The following is a 21,437-nucleotide window of genomic DNA, read 5'->3' as shown; positions in this document are numbered from 1 at the left end:
ATTGTATGTATAAGGCTTTGTCTTTGGCATCTCAGTCCATTTATAATATAGCAAGTTTCATGAAATATAAAGGAAAATATATTCAGTTAAGCCTTATAATCTAAGCTGACTTGTGAGTTTAAAGACAAGACAAGGTTTGACCGTTCTTGAATGCAACTCAAGAACATCGCATGTGTTATTACAAATGCAAAAAGCTACATAAATAAATTAAGCCTTCAATATTTCACACTGGATGAAAAGCAGGTCCTCATATATTCCTTGAAGGCACATCATGTCTCATCCATTCTGGAGACACATATACATTTCATATTTACAGATTTTTCCAATAGGAAAAAATGCCATAAGAAAATCCCTTGTATATAATCATACACGTTACAAACACAGAACATTGCATAAGAAAAAGAAGTCAGAAGACAGACAGGCTGAGAACGTGATCGCCACCTGTTAGTTCATGACTTCTGGGTAACCATAGTAACTCTCCAGCTCTGAGAAGATGTCGTTGGGGTTTTTGCAGCTGAGGTTGCAGAAGCAGGCCTGCACCCACAACATCTTCCAGGTGAACCCCGTCCCGTTAGGACACTCAAACTCCACGTCGATGGTTTTGGACTTGTAGGGGATGCAGCAGCGCTCGTCAGTGCACACGCCACAGTATTTGGGCCTGTACGGCTTCTTGCTGGTGCAGCCGGAGATGGTGAGGTTTGAGGGCTGCTCTTCTCTGTAGATGTTTAGACATTTCTTTCCCGGCTGATGGAGGAAGAGAGTAGAAAGAGGTCAAGCCCGGGAACCTTTTTTAAAAATCCAGTTTTTATCATTTAGCTGCTTAAGAGACAGAAGTGCTACCTTGATATGTTTGGTGATGTCCACCTCACAGGGCCGCAGGTTGCAAAGGCGAGACTCTTTGACCAGCTCGCACTGGTCGTTGGCGTTAGAGATCCTCAGGGACAGGCCGCGGCCACAGGTCTTTGAGCAGGGGCTCCATGAGGTAGTCTGGGTAATGCAGTTCTTGTGCCAGCTCCTGGTCTCAGCTGGGGCGGCTGGATCAACGAAGAGAAGTGAGGTATAAAGATCACGTCCACGAACTGCAACAGATGTCACATTTAAAGGCGCACTATGTAGTTTTGGAGAAGAAATTAAAATTTTAATATTTGTGGGCTTCCACAGAAAGGGATTGGTCCGTCCCTGCACACACACATACACAAACACACCAAACAGATTAAAAGGTTTTGAGAAACAGGTACAGAAAAAGGGGTACGTTTTTATTTTATCATCACAACTAGATGCTACCAAATCCTACACAATGGTCCTTTAAATTGTGTTTGTAATCCAGTAGTCTGGATCTGATTAGTACCCTTACACAACACAATAGGTCTTCATTCACATTCTTCCCTCTGCTGCACTGCTGCACTAAATGACTGGAAACTGGATGTGACCCAAAAGCAGTGTGAGGGCTTCCACAGAGAGGGATCGGTCTGTCCCTGCACACACACGTACACAAACACACCCAAACCTCATGATCCTCCTGCATCTTCACTGCCAATTTCAAACACAGCTGCTGCTGTGTTACTTCTACAAATCTAATCGTATTCATCCACAATACATTTTCTGTCTTTCTTTGTTTTAAAGGTGCAATATGTACAAATTGGCCACCTGCTGGGTTCATACTCAAAACAAGCAGAGGGCAGCATATCACCAGAGTAACGCTAATTGCTTCTCACTTTAGCTGCCGTTGGCTGTTAGCTCAGTTAGCTGTGCAGCAAGTGGTCCAGACTGGGAGCTTGGTGTGGAATTACAAGAGTAGACGAGCCAGGGCTAAGTGATTAGCATGCTTACTTCATACTTTTATTATCAAAAACATCCCAAGATCATATGAAATCAATGGGCCACAGAGGACTTTTTTCAGACTTTGCATTCCCTGGCCTCTTACAACCTTTTTTAATATGTACAATACATTCAACTGCACATACATCTACTCATGAACAAAATTAGCTATATCCTTTGTCTCCCAGGAGTCCTCTAAAAAGCTTCCTGAACCTACAAATTAGGGACATAACTAAGTTTATAAAGCAATGGCAGAGAAAAATGAAGAGTCCCTAAAAGACTAGTAATTACAAAAATAACCCCTAATTTATTCACAAGCATTCCCTGGTTTTAGTGTTCTCCTACAATACTTGAAGCGTTCCCTTTGATGTTTTCAGACTCAACTGTGGAATGCATCTCAGTGAGCTGGAAGGAGATCTGGGTGTCCTATTGGGAATTGTACAAAGAAGAGTTTGCAGTAGAAAATATTGTGTCCTACTAGTATATGTACTGTATATCCAAGGTGTCCTACCCTCTACTGCGTGTCGCGGCGCCGTCTTGCGCCCTCTTTTGGGTTCATCACAGATCCATTTCTCACAGCACTCTCCCCGGACTTTGACCCGACGCGGGGTCTGGCACCACACCCGCGGAGGCTGGGACTCCGTGCACAGCGCCACACAGCCAATGGCACCGTTCACGCACACACACTGGTATTTACAGCTGGGCTTGAAGCTCTGCCCGTTGCGGTAGATCACACCGTCGTACTCACAGCCTGTTCCCACCATATCTGGCAGAGAGGAATGACAAGCAGTCAGATATTATAGAGACGTGCAAGAAAAACTGACAAAACCTGGAAGCTGTATTTATATATTTGAATTTATTATCCAAATCATTATGAATGAAAACATTATAAGAGGTAAAAATCTGTCATATGGTTGAATAACTTTGTGTTGCAGGCTGATGTCACACAATAGCAGTCAAATCAGTTAGTGAAGCTTTTCCCATTAGCTTTTGTACAATATGTATGCAAATGACTTTGGCCACTTATGCCTTCTATTTAGGCGGCTGGTATCTATGAGTGAGTACAATTTCATGCAGATACAGGGGACTGTTGGGCCTTGGCGGAGGTGTGCATTCTGCAGAGTGCCATTCTAGTTTATATATCCTTTCCTTCCCTTGCTGCCAAACCAAATTTTGTTTTATATGCAATGACAACAAAGCATCTTAATCTTAAATATCAGCGTCAGACAGACCTTTGAAACATGCATCAACAGTCACAATAACAAAGGTGTGTAATGGTGGTGCATAAGTGATAAAACATGAAACACAAAAAAATAAAAACAAACCTGATCTATTAAGTTATCACTTTAAATGTATTTAATAAGGTTTACCTTATCACAACTTGAACCACAAACTCTGTCTCCTTTGTTGCAACTATATGTTAATGTATGTCCCAAAAATATGTATTTTAGTGTGAAAAGTAAGACATAAGGAACATCTAAATTAGATTTAGGCATAAGTTTGGGCAAGTGACACAAGTGAATATTTGTTAAACTTTCTTGTAATGTATTATAATACATTTATAATGCGTTATAAGGTGCCTAAAGTGGCATATAATCATTGTTAAAAAGACTCTTCTTTCTTTCTTCATGACAATAATTGTAAAACATTGTTATAAAGCATTATGAATATGTTTGAGTACTTATAACTCCATTTATACGTCACTTTAGGTGCATTATAACGCGTAACAGACTCGGGCTTTATAGAAAGTTTTATAGAATATGATTAATAAAACTCTGTTTTTGCATGTCCAGGAGTTCGACATTGTTTCTCATGTGTAAACATAAGGAATTCAGGGTTTGATGTCAACACTTCACTTCCATATGTGGTTTGTAATCTGATCCAAATCACATTTGTTCTACTGTTGTCATCATATGTCTGTGCTGACAGCCCTCATGCCACTAAAAACTACTGAAATAACAAAGGCAACTCAGAGACAGTGCAAGAGTGCATGCTGCTGCCTGTGGTTTCAAGCAGACCACATTAAAATGCATCAGTATTCTGTTCAAGTGACACCTGTGTTGTTACCAAGACAACCGGTGTTGATATGACAGCAAACACCTGCTCTACTCAAACACAATCTGGCCACCTGCATCCTGTACAGACAGTGGGCCTGAAACCCCACATCAGAAAAATAGAAACGTTTCCTGCTGTGTGAGAACTGTTTGTTTTGTCGGTTTCGGTGAGTGACACTTACATGCACACACTCCTTTTTCGTACCTAGGCTTGTCCGAGCTGTAGTCACAGTACAGTCCCTTGTGGTAGTCGCAGGTGTCTGCCTCGTTGCACACCTCGCCCACCTGCCGGGCGCAGGTCTTGCAGCAGTCACAGCCGTCCATGAGGAGGCTCACACCCGGCGGACATTTCGGGATGACCGCGGGACACTCGCAGGGCCACTTGCAGTACTGGGTCCGGTTGTAGAGGTCCGCAGCTGGGGATGTGACGGCTGTGGCAGGCGGCATGGCAGTGGAATTCTGGGAGTAGGCCTGGAGGGGAGGGAGTGGACAAATTATAAGACAGGCTCAACAACAACTTTATTCAAGCTGACATACTATGCTCAATTTCAGGTTCACCAATTTATTTTGGATTCCTACTACAATAGGTTTACACGCTTTAATGCTCCAAAAACAGTTTTCTCATGCTGTCCAGTGTCTTTCATTATATTGAAAATACAATACTTCAGTGTAAACTTCAGTAACCATTCTTTCTGCATGTTTGTGCAAAATCAAAATGCCATCTTTTATTACATGAAAGGTATTTGACCCCCTGTGGCGAGGCAATATCCTTTATATTCTTAATCTTGAAATCTTTCATAACCATCCCTCTATGGTAATGTTGCTGATGAAATACATGGCAGCCTGTAAACGTTTGGTCACGCTGTGCAATAAATCAAACAAGACTATAAAAATGAATGAAACACCCAGTGGGGATAATCTCATTATATCAATCACAACATCTAATCTTGTATGTGCTTAACACCCTGGAAGTGATCCACCACCATATTTATAACTGAGCTGAACAGTTACAAAAATCCTGCCAATGAAACTTAATCACCGTCTCCCCCTCAATGTGTTCTGACTCTTACAAGCTGCTCCGTGAAGCCAAGATCACTCAGTAAAGAGCTCTGCAGCTCTTAAAAGCAGATGTTCTCACTGAAACGGGCCACATGAGCCGCATTAACAGCTCAGCGCTCGGAGGATAGTGTTGGACGGTGGATGAACGAGTCTCAACAGAGGAAACTTTCTGACAACAAATATCACTGTTTAGGGCCCAAATTCAATTGTGCTTGTTTTGAGAACACAGTGTGCTGAGAAAGTGCAGACGATTATTATCACTCAGGGGAAGAGTGATGTGTCTGCTACAGATACTCAGACAAAACGAAACATCCTTAAAACCAGTGATGGAATGTAACTAAGTACATTTACTCAAGTACCATACTTAAGTACAATTTTGAGGTACTTTACCTACTTACTTTACTTGAGTATCTCAATTTTCTGCTACTGTATACTTCCACTGCACTACATTTGTCAATAACGCCAATGCCAAGTCACTGGCAAGTATACAGTTTATACATACGTGTGAATATATGTTTAATTTACATTTACTTGTACTTTTTAGGTACATTTATTGCAAGATGATTACTTTCAATACTTTCGTACATTTCATGTCAGATACTTTCAGACTTTTACTCAAGTACTACTCACATGGGTGACTTTCACCTTAACCAAAGTCATATTTTACCAGGATATCCTTACTTGACATGACTTTTGGTTTACTTGTTACAACACTGCTTAAAAATAATATGGAATTATGGAGCAAAAATGCAGAATATGTCAATATACATTCAACTCACATGAAGTGATGATAAAATCATGACAGATCTTTATGATTAAGACGCACTGAAGCTATGCAGACGTCCAGTATTTTCTGTATACTCATAAATCATCATTTCATCCATATGCTTGGAACAGGAAGACGCTGCACTACAATAAGGAGCTTCTGGTCCACACACACACACACATGTGCAGGCACACTTAATCTGCAATTAATTGCGAGGAAACATGCTTAATCATCTTATGCAAGCCGCACCCTGTGTCACATATCCCTGAGCTTGTTCTCGGCACTTCAGTGGAATTACGGTCATATTAATAACTGCTGTGCACGGTGTTGAAAGCTAATGCAGATAAATGAGCTCTAATCACGGCCGTGCCACAAAGCCATCCCTCAGAAGAGTTAATTTAGCCCACAGCTACCAGGCTAATTTACAGAGAAGGAGAAAAAAACAAACAGCTAAAAAAATTAAAAACTGTCCAACCCCCTAACAAAGAAAGAGGAACAGAGAAACATGACACATAGGGTAAGACTAATGCGGTTATCATCCTGAAATCGTTCATCTTTGCTGACTAAATACAGCATGATCTTATTTCAAAAGTATTTCATCATAGTCAGGAAAGGGCAAAGTAACAGAGCAATAAATTAATCATAGACACAGGCTTTTAAGAGAACTACAAGCAGAGAAAGACGCTCAAATCATTTCTCAATATATATTTCAGATTAGATATTTGTGACACAACCCTTTAATATAATCGTCTCTGCATGTTTCCATACGTGACCTCAATCAGATGTCATGTTTCGGTGATTGCCAGGTAATTAACATGGTGTTTTCTCTGCTGTGAGAAGTGACAAGGACTGATGACCCTCCTTCTTCCCCTGCTGGTTTGATCTTTTTGCTCCTGTCAGTCTGGTCACATGAGGATTAGATGACCTCTGATCTGTGCACAGGCTCGGACTAAGCCTTCCTCAGGGAAGTGGGAAAACATTTGGAAAAATAACTTGTTTTTCAAAAAGGCCACGGGGGTAATGAACAAGCTGTCTCTCAGGTATTGTTTTTCTTGAATTTCCACCCTGAGGGTTGAGACGTTTCAGAGGGGAACATGGCTTTAAACAGTTATGTTCATACTTTCAAAGTAGCAATGAACTTACTTTTCCAGTTGCTTAATGGCCTAAAAACTCACTGTTTTATTATTTTACACAAGCACCCGATGTGCAAAAGCTGATCCAAACTTGTAGATAGATAACAGCTGAGAAAAACCCCATTGATGAAGCCAATAAAAGAGCTGTTTGCTATATAACCACATGGTGGCACTAAAGTACAACAAACAAAGGAAAGTGAAGCTGCAGTGAGGCAGCTGCCAGCATCTCATTCTGCAAGTTTAACCCCAGGAAGAATGAAAAATGACTCCTCTTCAGTGATATCAGACACTTTAGAGAGAATAATGGTGTTCGGGTCAGTGAAGCTGACCCTTTCCCATGACAGGACAACTTTCCATAGTGATTCAGCAGTGAATTATCTTTTGTAGCCACGTCTACAGATATGAGTAATAATGGAAACCCTCTAACAGGAGGAACGGTGTGCTGTCAGGAGTTAAAGAGCTAATGAAACCAAGTTCATGTTGATGCCATTCTGAATCATTAAGCATCAGTCCCTGCAGGAGTATAGTCAACTTTTTTAAATGTCATTAAATGAATGTATGTCACTTTCAAGAGAAACCAAATCCCTCAGGATACGAGCTATATACTCACTCTATAGACACTATACCAAAAGTTGGGAAAGTAAAATATAAACTTTTAGAAGTTGTTAACACTTACAGTGAAGTACAACAAACACACTGTACATTAAGGCAGTCATACAAGAATATTAGAGACACAATACTAGAAGGATATATATAAATATAGCCTTCTAGTATTTTGTCTTTAATATTGGTAAAGATATTGTGCTAAAATATTTGTTTGGTAAAAGTAAAAGTCACCCGTACAAATAGTACTTCAGTAAAAGTCTTAAAGTATCTGATATTAAAATTAATTAAGTTATTTTCTGGCATTAAAAATTACTTAAGTATCAAAAGTGCAAGTAAAAGAACATTATACATATAAACATACATATTCCCATGGAATAAATTAATTGAAAAATGTGCTGCTTCGGCTCTGAGGTGGCATTCAGTCTGCAAAGTAACACATAACAGTTACCACATAAATGTAGTGGAGTAAAGAGTACAGTATTTGCCTCCAAACTTTAGTGGCGTGGAAGTATATAATAGCAGAAAATGGAAATACTCGAGTAAGGTGCAAGTACCTAAAGTACCTCAAAACTTCAATAAAGTACTTGAGTAAATATTCTTAGTTACATTCCATCACTGCTCTTTAGGGAAAAAAAAGTCTTAGTCACACAAAAACCATGTAGGCTGAAGAAAAAGTCCCCCGACACACACCAACACATTGATATAATATCTGTGCAGAAAGCTTCGGTACTTTCGATATTACCGAACGCGCGGATCTCATATCGTTTTAATGGAAAAAGTATAAAGTATGCCATCAGTACTGTAAGTCCCTACAGGAAGTTCATCCTATCTTTTCACACTGAACACCCACTTTGTTAAATGAGCCACAGAGTCGCATATTAAGAGAATATGACCACACTGCTCCTGCCGCACAGTAAACCTGTTGATATCTGCAGTCTATCCTTCGTCCCACCTGTTGAATCCCGGCTGCAGTTAGAATCCACAACAGGAGCCAACTCATCACTGGTGACGGACAGCAAATGCATTGAATCCAGAAAGAGTCCGCTCTCTACAGGCTCCACGCGCCGCTCTCCGCAGGTGAGCTACATCCTCGTCCCGTCGCTGTCATCCTCCTGTCTGTACGTCCGGACCGGGACTGTCAGCCTGATAAAGAGTCCGGGCTGACGTAAGGTCTGAAAGGACGAGCCCCGCATACTTCTGACAGCCAGAGGACGGTTTTTTCCTTCTTCCTCTCCCTCCGCTCCACTTTCACCCGATCCTCCTCCTCCTCCTCCTCCTCCTCCTCAGAGCGCTGGCAGCCCCGGTGGTTAGGGCGTGTCCGGGCCAGCCACAGGTCCCTTTGACACTCGAGCCACTGCTGCTTCATTTAAGATTAAAGGACAAACTTAAACATGTGCATGAAAACTGTTGCTGGCTGCTTTAATAATTTCTCTTCTCCTCCTCGCTGCTTTTCTTTCAGAGAGAATTTCCAGGATTTCAGTGTCAAAAACTCCCTCCAGTCTCCTCAGTGTGAAGTTTTCCTCTCCTCTCTGAGTACAGCACCAATAACATGCTCTGGAATGTAATTAAGTACAATTACTCAAGTACTGTACTTTAGTTCAAAATTTGAGGTACTGAGCTTTTCCATAATCTTCTACTTTTGCACTTTACATCAGAAGGGAATACTGCAGGTCTACTACATGTGTCTGTTACTTTGTAGACTGCAATTACAAAGTACAAAACATATAATGGACTTATCAAACATAACAGAGCATCATGTTTTATACAGGAAGGATATTAAACTACCCAACAGTATATTAATTATTTCAAATCAGCTCCGCCCTGACCAAGTACAGGAGTAAAATGCTGCTACACATGAATACATCCGCAATAATTATACAGTATACGTGAGTAAAACTGCCACAGGGATCATTATTCTGCAGTATGAATACTTTTACTTTTGATACTTTATAGTGTGGTATTTCTACTTATACACCCTGCCATCGTTTCCAAGTGTGGTAGTGTAGATAGTAATGGTGCCAGGCTACCAGGGGGATTTCGTGAAAGCAAGGTTTATCAATCGATCAATCAGTCAATCAATCAATCAGTCAATCAATCAATCAATCAGTCAATCACCAGCAGATGGTATCAGTAGTCTATAGCCAACACACTGTGCAACCAACAATTACATCATGAGGATAAATTTAAACAAAACCAGAAGTATCGCCTCAGGGTTGTACGCCTCCAGGTTGCTGTTCCTCAATGGGCAGAACATTATATTATACGCAGTGAAGTTGACCTTTGACCTTCAATATAAAATGTCATAACTTCATCATTTCATGCTATTAGACATTTGTGCCAAATTTTGGCATAATTATTTGTAGGAATCTTTGAGTAATGCCCAAAAAATGGGTTTTGTGAGGTCACAGTGACCTTAACCTTTGACCTTTGACCGCCAAATTCTAGTCAGTTCTTCCTTCAGTCCCGGTGGACATTTGTGCCAAATTTGAAGAAATTCCCTCGAGGCATTCTTGAGATCGCGTACACAGGAATGAGACGGACGGCCCAAGAACATGCCTCTGGCCATGGGAAAATGTGTCTACTGCCAGTTTAAGTTAATGATCTGTATACGTCTCCCCCCCTGCTGACAACTCTTTAAACACACAGCTCATAACGGCACATGAGTTTAGTTTCAAAACAGACAAGACACATTTAATAAGCACACAGGAAGCTCATCTGCGCTGACTGTGTGCTGTGTTGTCAGTTGAGGATTGTGACTCTCCAATCGAGCCCCAAAGGGTCGCTGATGTTTCATCCAGCAGAATCTGATCGTTTCTCACCTTCATCTTAACTAATCTCGTCTTTTCACACTTTGAGGCCCCACTGCCTCCGGTGACTCAGCTGTTCTAAGAATCCTCTGAACCTGCACACAGACCGTTGAAATGATAATTTGCTTTTAGAAGGAATATATAAATACACGCTGCAGGTCGCCTACCTCCTACCTACACTACCTATTTTAAGGCTGGGACTGTGTCTGGCCCACAGATGTTCACTTTAAATCAATGATGTCATCTATCTCAAAGTCTGCTACTTTCCTTTCCTCTCATTTTCCTGGAAATCTGACTGTTATTCTCTGCGTGGACGCAGGCCAAAAGAATTCCACTTTACGCTGCTGTTCGACCATATGGAAAATATCTCTTCTTTCAGTTAAGCCGAGCCTCTCGTGTCACTGCTCTGCTGATGGAAATATCACAGAAAATAACCTCAACTCTGCGAAAATTTAGACACGTTAGGCAACAAAGTGAGAGGGAAAGAGTGATGGATGAGAAATGAGCACTTTATCAGAGAGCAAGGTGCCCCAGGTCTGAACCCCTATTATTTACAGGCAGCCCTCTTATCGCTGTCAGAGAGCTGTCAGCCTCAGAGCTGATCTGAGCAGAGCTTCTCTCTCTGCTGTGACCGGGACGACCCGACCTCTCCACAGCACAATGTGCCCACTCTCTGCCTCTGTCACTGTTGCTCTCTCTTTCTACCACTTCAATCCATTTCATTCTACCTCAATTCGCTTGTTCATTTGTATATTTGTTCGATCAAAGTATCTTTTGTCTACATTTGATTCTTTTGTTTCCTCTGTGATGTTGGGTTTTTAAGTCTTGAACTCCCTTAAAGTGAATGTCCCTCTTGTAAGTGTGTAAATGTAGAAATCTCATACAACATCCTTGTTTATAGCGCTGATACGACAGCATCAGTTTTCAGATTGTATCACATTCTGTGCTGTCGAGCCTTATTTGACACCTTTGTCTATCGTTTATTGACTTCTTTAGTCATTCCCAGTGTGCACAATAATAATTGGTGAGTTTGTTTGAGTGTTCTGCAACTGAAAGATTGGCTCATTGTCAGAACATTAAAGGATAAATTCAAACATCTGGAACATTTCTGGAGCTTCACAGCAAAACAGCATTGCAGCATTCTCCGAAACAACCGAAAGTAGATGGGGACGAAAAAAACCATAAACTGCAGTATACAGCTCATTCGGCATAATCAAAGTCTCGAGAAGCCCTTATATCCCAAATTGATTTGAAAATATGTCATTTACACCCTTTATAAAGCCAAAATTTGCACTGTAGCTGCTAAGCTAAAGGCTTGTTTTGTGGACTGTAGAAATTCACCCGACTTGTCAGCATGGGGCTGAGTAGATAATGACTGAATTTTCATTTTTGAGTGAAGTTATCCTTTAACAACATTGCCCTTGTTTCAGATGCACAAGGCAAAAGTGATTAAGGACGAAATACACAAAAGTACCACCATTACTCTCTGTGTGTTCACCGTTGGTAGTGATCTGAGTACTAGTAGAATGTTATACGTGGCTAAAACAAAAAAACAAATGAAGTCAGACAGACAGATGGAGAACTATTACATGATCATAACAGCTCATAATTAAACACAAATGAAAGGAGCTGTTCTGTTAGTCATTTATGGAGATGAATCTTCATTCGACACTGAAAGAGTTTCTGTGCATTACTCACTTTCTCAGTCTGTCTCACTGCTTCTCTCTCCAATCCTCTAACCTTTTACTTGTCGGTCACAAACCGACTCTCTCACACAGCAAAGTTTCAGCTGTGAAGCTATTCACAACTGAAACAATACAGAGACAGGACAGAGAAGCCTCAAACCACAGGTGGCATTAATCACACTCATTTTAACATCTGTCCTCCATTTTCTGCTCTGATATGATAGCGGTAGTCAGTGTTAACTGCAGAGCTTTACATGAAGCAACGGTATGCATCGTTAGGTGACGTCAATCAAAGCGCCTCTCCGTGCCAGCTCGTCTGCGCTCTTCACGTGTCTGTTGTGGTGGACTGGTCAAAAGCATCTCATAATGAAAGCCAGGTCTGAGGCAACCGCTGCTTTGCTCTCACAGGAAGTGGAAAAAGGGGCTCAGTGTGCCAGCTGACTTGAATTCAGGGTGTTTAATGATTTTCATATAACTTTCTTGAATCATATCCGGGTTTAAACTTACGTATAATTAAGCGGGGCTGCTTTTGAGACAGCTAGCCGCTAGCTAGGGTGTAATCAAATGGTAATGTTAGCTAGGAAGTCGTTAAAAACATTAGCTAACGGGAATCAATTATGTTGTTTAACCTTGAAATATGGCCCATTGTCCCGGCAGATTTTCACTGTTCATCATGTCCTCAGTTGCTGATCAATTGGGAAGCTGTAAAATGACAACAATTTGTCCGATGTCACAGCAGCACTACATTATTCCAGGATTTAAGTTCCCCACCCTGAATGTGACGTTGGAGGAAAATGGCCGCCGTGTGATTATGGTCTATAGGCCCTTACCACTTGACGTTAGACGACAGCCATTCTGACTGGAAGCAGTTTGGCAAGACACTGTAAAACAACTTGCAGATGAAAGAAACCTGTGGGTGACGTCACAGAGACTACATCCATGTTTTATATGGTATTCAGTAGCCTATATCTTGTTTGATTGATCCACATGCAATCACCTGCTAGGTGAAAGGATTGATGATATCCCAGCATGCATCGGGTGGAAAATTGGGGACACTAAACAAACTGTAGTCATATTACTGGTGAGATAAAAGTCTCCACTTCTAGTTGAAAACATGCAATCTGCACACATACATTGGAAGCCAACAGTGCCAATCTCTGACCGACTGTGTCACCCTATAATAGCATGTGCAACCCGGGACTGTGTGGGTGCATCACATTCCATCATGCGAGGGAGAATAACACAGCACAGTCTTGAGCACTGTGCAGGAGGCCTATCTGTCCCACGGGAGTGAAGGAGCCAGTAAAGCACTCCAGGTATAAAAGTGTGATAGATGGCCTGATTACGGGAGCCGGCCATCTATGACTCAAGTCTTGCATAGCCGGTCAAACTGAAAATCCCCTCATTAAAATCCCCTCAACTCGCAGAGAAGCCTTGAAGTCAAACCGTGTTTTGGAAATCTTCGAGCTTCAAAGTCAAGTGGAGTCGGTAATCCTCCTTAGAATGGGAGAATGAATTTACAACACCTTGAGGCGACCAAAAACTGCTGAGGTGACACATAAAAAAAAGTTGCTCCACAGCACACCACTTGTGTGGGAAAATTTTCTGAACATCACATCACTCCTGTGCAGCCAGTGGCCTCATAATAGATTGTAAACTGCTTAAAACAGCAGAGTGTGTTTTCTCTCAAGCTTGAAATAGCTCAAGATCAGAACGGTCAGTCTCGCTGAAAAAACATGACTGGTACAGTTAAAGGGAGGTTTTAAAGTTTAAGTGCAGTGATTAAAATAATATGCAGACATTACAAGAACATGACTTTTCATGAATAATCAAATGAAATCCCACGAATCAGACATTAACTGTGACATTTAAAAAGGAATAGTTCAACATTTTGGGAAATAAGCTAATTCTCACGTCCGTAGGGTAAATACAAAGCTCCCTCCAGCAGACAGTTAGCTTAGCTTATCATGAACTGGATATTAGGAAACAGCTAGCCTTGCACTTGAGTTTGAATGCAAACTCAATAATCACCACAATTGTTTGTTCCGTACAAAAACTGAAGTGTAAACGCAACACGTTTGTGGTTTTACGTGGTGTTCTGAAATGACTGCGCGGCACTAAAAATAGAAACCACAGCATGCTGTTTCGATACTTTGGTTTTTAAACCAAAGTTACCTCAGAAAGAGCTAGGCTAGCAGGTTCATTCTGTGTTAAGCTAAGCTAACTGATTGCTGGTTGTAGCTTGAGCTTTAGCGTACAGACATGAGCATGGCAGTCTTCTCAACTAACTCTCAGGAAGATGTTTCTCCAAATCTCCAACTATTCCTTTGAACTCGACTGAACTTTGTGAGCCATATGTGTCGGCCTTCGTGCTTAAAGTATATGAGTGGCTTGTTTGTTTCTGTGTATATGTATGTGTGTGACAGAGAAAGGGCATGGCAGGCTGCTCTCAGACCAGTCCAGTAATTATACTGTCTTTATATAGCTGTGGTCTGGGACTCATGGACTAAGGAAAACATCTGCTGGGCTCCACAGATAGAAGAAACCTACATGAACTCAAAGCAGTTTATTAGAGAGCGATTTCTCACGTGGCTCGCTATGTTGGGTCATTGGCGTCTTTGTCTACATCGCACAGGCAGAGCTTAAACAAAGCTCAGTTTGAATTATGGCACTCAGTCAGCTATTCATAATATTTATTTGTGACATGAAACATGTTTTATGTGAGTAAGGTTGGGTCTACAATACATATCTGTTAACATACCGTATATATGAATCATGAATGTTTTATTCTTCTTGACAGATTGCACAACTCTTGGGGAACCTCTTGACGACAGATGTTTATTAAAAGTCAAGTTTCGGGCCTGTGTTTTTGGTGTTAAGTGGAAAATCCACACACATTGTGCAAACATTTAGTCAGTCACAGCCCTGCCTTGCAGCAGTTCAAGTTTTAGTGCTGTCGTCTCTGTATAATGGTGGTGTTTACACACATACACACCCAATTACTGTATGTGCAAATGCATGCAGACATTGCCGCACAAAAGCACACACACCAGGGCTAAAAGCTGAACAATAATTTACTTCAGATTAAAATGATTTACACCAAAGGCTTTTAATGTCTGTCATTATTTTCTCCCGGCGGGTTGTTTCCACTGGCTGACCCAGCTAGGCTAGATTTATAAGTTTTGTGAAATGTTTTTGTCTGACATTTCCTTTTCCTATCAGTGACCTGCTTTTATATCAGCTCTTTAACTGCCCGCAGCTGTCGTAATAACAGATCTACGTGGATAGTCATAGTTAAACTTAATGGAAACAGAACGTTTCAGGATGCCATCTTTTTTTTTTTTCACAATTTCTTTATTGATTTTCCATTTTAATTAACAAACATTCATACACATAACAACAACAGTATAACATACAAATACAAAAACAGGAACCCCTCTAACCCACCCTCTTCCCACCCACAACAAGATCTACGGTTAACAAAGTTCTGATAATAGTATCAAAATGTGCCTTACATATTTAATCTGTACATATTCCAGTGAATATCAATCCTCTTACAGTACCAATACTCCAGCCGTGTTAACCCTTATTGGGCCATTCCAAGATCATGAAGGTGGTGGCAACAGATCTTGTCCAGCTCTAGGTTGCACATTCAAATTATTTATGAAGGTTAGGAAAGACAACCACATTTTGTTAAAGTCCTCAACTTTTCCTCTTGCCATGTAAGTCAGTTTTTCCAGTGCCAAATTAGATGACAGCTCTGTAATCCATTGGCCCACGGTAGGTCCCTGAGTCTCCTTCCACTTTAAGGCAATCACACGTTTAGCTTGCAACAGACAGAAATTAATTAGTTTACGTTTTTTTACAGTCACTGGGAAGTTCTCAGGATATATGTGCAATAAACATATCTTAGCTTCAACTGGAATTACCTTTTCTATAAGTTTAGAAATTAAGTCAACAACCTCTTTCCAGAATATCTGCAGTTTTTGACAACTCCACATACAATGTAGCAGGGTACCAACTTCTTCCGTACATTTGGTGCAGTAGTCAGGAATATTGGGATCAAAATGGTGCAATTTCACAGGTGTGATATAAGTTCTGAGCAACCATTTATACTGTAGAAGTTTGCATCTTGTGTTTATAGTTTGTGTTTGAGCCAGAAGACATGCCTTCTCCCAGTCCTCTATGCTAATGTCTGATTGAAGATCATTTTTCCATGAAGATAGATAAGAGAGAGAGTTTTCTTTAGAGCCTGCTAGTAACAAACCATAAAAGATTGATATTTGACCTCTGCCATGTAGGTTGTTCACCATGAGTCGTTCAATAGTAGATAATGAGGGTTCTGAGGTAGTTTTAATCTGGGAGTATATGAAGCTTCTTAGTTGCATGTACTTAAAATGATGTTTCCCAGGTAGGTCAAATTTATACTTTAATTGTGTGAATGACATTAAAACGCCTTCTTCATAAAGATCTTTTATTATGCTTAATCCTTTCTCCATCCATTGTTTAAATCCCATGTCACGCCTCCCAGGAGTGAAGTTTTCATTTCCCCATATAGGTGTGAAACAGGAAAGTTTGGGGATATCATTTAAAAAGGTGTGGGCTTCATGCCATACTATCAGAGTGTTTTTAAGGAAAGGATTTTGTGTTCGTTTCCCAAGTATTTTAGCTTGAGACGAATAGAGGTACTGACACAATGGAAGTTCTATTGCATCATTTTCTATCTTTACCCAAGCTGGAACCTCTGTTGTATGAAAGTAATACATGGCTGCCCGGAGTTGAGCTGCCCAGTAATATAGTTTCATATTAGGCAGTTTAAGCCCACCACGTTCATAGGGCAGATAAAGGAGAGAAAGACGTAATCTAGGGCGCTTGTTACTCCAAATAAAGCAGGTGATGTTTTTCTTAAGAGTAGAAAAAAAAAGAGACAGGTAGGGGAAGTGAAATCGCCTGAAAAAGATACAAGAACTTGGGCAGGACAGACATCTTAATAATATTTATACGTCCTATCATAGAGATGGGCATCGCGTTCCATTTCTCTAGGGACTCTCCTACAGATTTAACAAGTGGGTTATAATTGATTGGTATTATGTCTTCAATGATAGGCGATATCTTAATGCCTAAGTAGGTAAATCCTTCTGGAGTATTAGTGAACTGAGTGTGGATCTGGGGACCTTCTCTCTCTTCCTTGTTCAATAGTAGCAAAGCACTTTTTTTATCATTATTTTTATAACCAGAGAATTGTCCAAATACCTTTAGCAAATGGTTAAGAGCCTTAAGTGAAGTTCCTAGCTTTGTTAAAAACAAAACAATATCATCAGCAAAAAGAGACAAACGGTGTTCTGTCTTACCAATAGTCATGCCTGTAATGTCAGATGACTGACGGATTGCCATAGCTAAGGGTTCAACAGCAAATAAGAATAACAAAGGGCTCATAGGACAACCTTGGCGTGTGGATCTGCTTAGGTTAAAAGGCTTTGAAATTTGATTATTAGTCGCGATTTCTGCTACTGGTTCAGTATATAATAATTGAATCCATTTAAGGTATTTTTCCCCAAAACCAAATCTTTTTAAGACGTCAAATAGGTAGCTCCATTCGACCCTGTCAAACGCCTTTTCAGCATCTAATGACAGTATCGCATGGTCTCTAGCATTTTGTTTGACATATATAATATTCAACAGTCTGCGCGTATTGTGAAAAGCTTGCCTGCCAAGAACAAATCCATTCTGGTCGTTGGCGATCAGGTTGGGTATTAGTAATTCTATCCGCTTGGCCAGAGCCTTACAAAGTATCTTGGTATCACAAGACATTAAAGATATGGGTCGATACGATGTTCTATCTAAGGGATATTTGCCCGGCTTTAAAAGGAGGGAAATAACAGCAGCTCTTAAAGATGGGGGCAAAATTCCTTTTTCATATGATTCCTTGAACATCTCTAAGAGATGGGGTAACAATTTTCCTGCAAATGTTTTGTATAGTTCAATAGGCAGGCCATCAGGCCCAGGTGCCTTTCCACTGCTCAAGTCTTTCATTGCTTCTGATAATTCTTCAACACATAAATGTTTATCAAGATCAATTTTAGCTTCTTCAGTTAATGATGGAAACTGGAGTTTATCCAAAAACTCTTTTTGTTTTTCTGAGCTGTTGAGTGAATTATATTCTGATTTATACAAATCCTCATAAAACTCTTTGAAAGCAGTGTTTATTTCAGATGGATCAATCAGGATTTTCCCATCTTGTGATTTAACTGAATTTATAGCCCTGTCAGTTTGTATCTTTTTCAACCTCCATGCTAACAACTTTCCAGCTTTCTCTCCCTGGTCATAGTATGATTGTTTTAACCACATCAAACTGGAGGCTATTTTGTTGGTGGTTAGCTCATTGTACTGGGATTTCAGCAAGAGGAGCTCTTGTTGTTTTTCTGGGGTATCACTGTGATGAAGTTCTTCCTCTAATTTTTTAACATTTTGTTCAAGAGTGTTAAGCTGTGAATAATATTTTTTGGATTTGTATGTAGTATAGCTTATGATCTCACCCCTTAAATAGGCCTTGAATGCCTCCCATTTTACAGACGCACTGGTTTGGTTAGTATTTAGAGAGAAGTATTCGTCTATTTTCCCATCAATATACTTTACAAAGTCTGGGTTTTGAAGCCATCTAGACTGAAAACGAAATCTAGGCGGCGAGGCCATTACATTAGGTAGTTGCATTATCAAGGAGATTGGTGCGTGGTCTGAAAGCAATATACTGTCATACCAACATTTCTCAATTTTTGACAGTAGCCCATGTGAAATTAAAAAATAATCTATTCTCGAGTATGTTTTATACGTGCTTGAAAAGCATGAATAATCTCTTTTTTTAGGATTAAGATACAGGATGCCATCTTTAGTCCAAATGACATCAGTACAGCAAAACTTAGTGAACTTACTGGGAATGTAATAATTATAAGTTATCCCAAGCATATTTTTCTGCCTTATCTTTAAAAAAACAGTACATATCGGCCAACACACACAGAACGCAGCTGCCAATATATCTGTGAGAGGCCAATATCGGCTGATAATATGGGCCGAATGATATATTTATCTGTCAGGCTCTACTGGATACATGGTTTGCAATGGTTTCATGTCATCAAAGAACCAACATTTGTGTAAAATATAGCTTTGGTCCAGGTAATTTAAGTTAAAATACCTCACCTCATGTCAGCCTTGTCCTGCGATTTAGGTCCAGGCTCAGACATGCCTCGTGAAAGTGAATGTATTGCACATGCTGGTACTGTGCCAGCCTACAAGCATTAGTTTGACAGTGTGTGTGTGAGTGTGTACAAAAGGACGTTAAGTGCCTGTGTGTATGTATGAATATGTGTCCCTCGAACACACATTTTCTCCAGAGGTTGTGGGCCTCTAACACACTGCGCCTGCATCGAGCTTTTGTGCTGCTCTGTTCACTTGTTTAGCTTTTGGCAGGCGAGAGGTGACGTGAAGACAAAGCGAGGGATTTGGGATGCTGCGAGATCCCAACTGCTCTCAAGATCACGACTTTTAACAAAAGCTGCCTTTTAGAGCATCTGTGTGTGGGTCAACAATAAGCAGCCCAGCGAGGCGTATACGTTTCAGCTCAGTATGGCTTTGGCTGTGATTCAAACCAAACACCGTCTCGAGTTGCTTTCTAGCTTCGTGCAGCTTGTACGTTTCAAAAACACAAACATGTGGCTGGATATAAATGGGTGATTTGTTGAGGTCCAGGCACTTCTTGATTACATGAGCCCAGCCCACTGTGGGAATGCCTTGTCTTAGGGTGTTTATTCTGGCTGACCTGCTATCTCTGAGGGCCTCGACTCAGGATATGTGATTTTGAAAAGCTTCCACTTGCAACCGAGAATCGGCACAAGGTGCTATCTGACTTACAGATGGGTACACAGCACAGATCAGGTCTCTGCAGAGGCTTTTCAGCAGTTGTTTATCAGGATCCCTCTGGAAATGACTGACAGGTTTAAATGACTTTGAGGCATTCTCAGGCTTTAATGCCAGATCTCTTACATCTGCTGCTAATCCCCTCAGCATTCATGGAATCAGTCACTGACACTTCTGCAGGTATTTACTTTCAGTCTGATGTGATCAAATCTGTGGTTGGAAATGACAAATTTCCAAAAATACCCAAGCTTGGACGGCTTATGTCTAATTTGCGATAGGCTTGAAAGGCTGGAAGAATCAGACGCACCATCAACAGCACAAGGAAAGCAGAAGAGGAAAAAAGATTATAAGCCTGCCTTATCTGCTCCATCTGCTTAGAAAATTTAAAAGGTTAGGGGGAATCTTGGAGCCGTCGTGGCTGAACGGATTTTGTCAAAGTGAAGTGAGGCCGTAAACAGGATTTAGAGCTGAGCACATCCCTGGAGAACCCGCCGCAGCAGAAAACCGCACTTTAAACGTCCGTCTGGTTTACGCAATCACAACTCCAAACCTGCAGGGACCAGTTTGAAAGTGAGACGGCATGACAGGGCTTCCTTTTATGCCACAGACTTATATATATATATGAAAAGACTGCAAAGCTGTCAGCAATCCCAGATAGCTTAAGTCTTTTTCCTTTGACCTTTTGAAGTTAGTAACGGGAGAGAATGAGGGCCAATTACACACTGGGATGAAACACAACCTGCACACATTTGAAGTCTCTTCAGTAGTGTCTGCACTCGACCATGAAATATGTTTCTACACAGCAGTTCATAGTCAGACACTAAGTCAGTATATTGCTTTGACCCGGGATCAGGTTCTTCCTCAGTGCATGTGGCTGCTGACAGGTGAAGTATGGCCTCAAGTGCTTCCTGCTCATAGTTTGTATCAGTTTGACGTTATAAAACAAACGTTCTCGCAAACAAAAATGACTGAATTAGTCTTTGAAGCATTCTCTTGGAGATTCAATAAACTACTTGAGTGAAGAGGATGAGGGTAAAGTTGAAGAACATCACAGCACATAAAATACATTTTTTGAGCGATTTAATCCTGGACTGTGATGAAGGAGCGTGAGCTCAGCGCTGGTCAGCTCTGGCTCGATACCTTGCACACAGATGACAAGGTGAATTCCAAAGTTAAAAACATCAGGCAGGAATGTCAGGAACGAGGGAAATGACAGGAATCACGTTACATGTATTCAGTGACGGTTACATTAGTGGAATGAACACCGGGAAGCATTTGCTCCCACAGAGACGATACAGAAATGGAGTTTTGTCATGCTTTTTTTTTTTTAAATCATAACTTAAATCACTTGTTCCTGCACATTAAAGCTGCATTATGTGCCTCCATACAAAAGATTTCACATTTTGAGCATATCAATTTTTCTGTTTACTGTTGCATTTAGGGAAAAAAAGGTTTATTATGAAAGATAATTTAATATTTTCATGGGATATCCTGACAGGTCAAGCTAGACTTTGTCACATAGCGGTCAAAAGTGCTAAAACCTTGACTAACAATAGCACAAGTACACCGGAGTCTTAAATCCGTGTACCAACTCAGTC

The 21,437-nt window shown here is 40.7% G+C and overlaps 1 protein-coding gene across 1 annotated transcript; it reads right to left on the bottom strand.

Annotated features, from left to right (window-relative positions):
• Positions 1-117: 117 nt before the first annotated feature.
• ccn4a (cellular communication network factor 4a) lies at positions 118-8,436 on the bottom strand. Its single transcript, XM_073463402.1, has 5 exons — positions 8,389-8,436; positions 4,055-4,343; positions 2,330-2,584; positions 841-1,034; positions 118-744 (listed from the first exon to the last, which is right to left on the bottom strand). The coding sequence occupies exons 1-5, from the start codon at positions 8,434-8,436 to the stop codon at positions 445-447; spliced, it is 1,086 nt and encodes a 361-aa protein (XP_073319503.1). The 3' UTR covers positions 118-444.
• Positions 8,437-21,437: the final 13,001 nt, after the last annotated feature.

The sequence above is a fragment of the Pagrus major genome, chromosome 3 (genome assembly GCF_040436345.1).
Source record: "Pagrus major chromosome 3, Pma_NU_1.0".
NCBI classification, from domain to species: domain Eukaryota; kingdom Metazoa; phylum Chordata; class Actinopteri; order Spariformes; family Sparidae; genus Pagrus; species Pagrus major.
The sequence above is the reverse complement of the archived record's forward strand: the minus strand, read 5'-3'. Positions and strand labels throughout refer to the sequence as shown.

What these genes read in the sequence shown, in the direction of transcription:
- ccn4a (XM_073463402.1), bottom strand. Translation starts at nt 8,436, where the DNA reads ATGAGTTGGCTCCTGTTGTGGATTCTAACTGCAGCCGGGATTCAACAG. An exon ending in CTGCAGCCGGGATTCAACAG is followed by an intron (nt 4,344 to 8,388) that starts GTGGGACGAAGG and finishes CCTCCCCTCCAG; the next exon opens with GCCTACTCCCAGAATTCCAC. An exon ending in ACATCACCAAACATATCAAG is followed by an intron (nt 745 to 840) that starts GTAGCACTTCTG and finishes TTCCTCCATCAG; the next exon opens with CCGGGAAAGAAATGTCTAAA.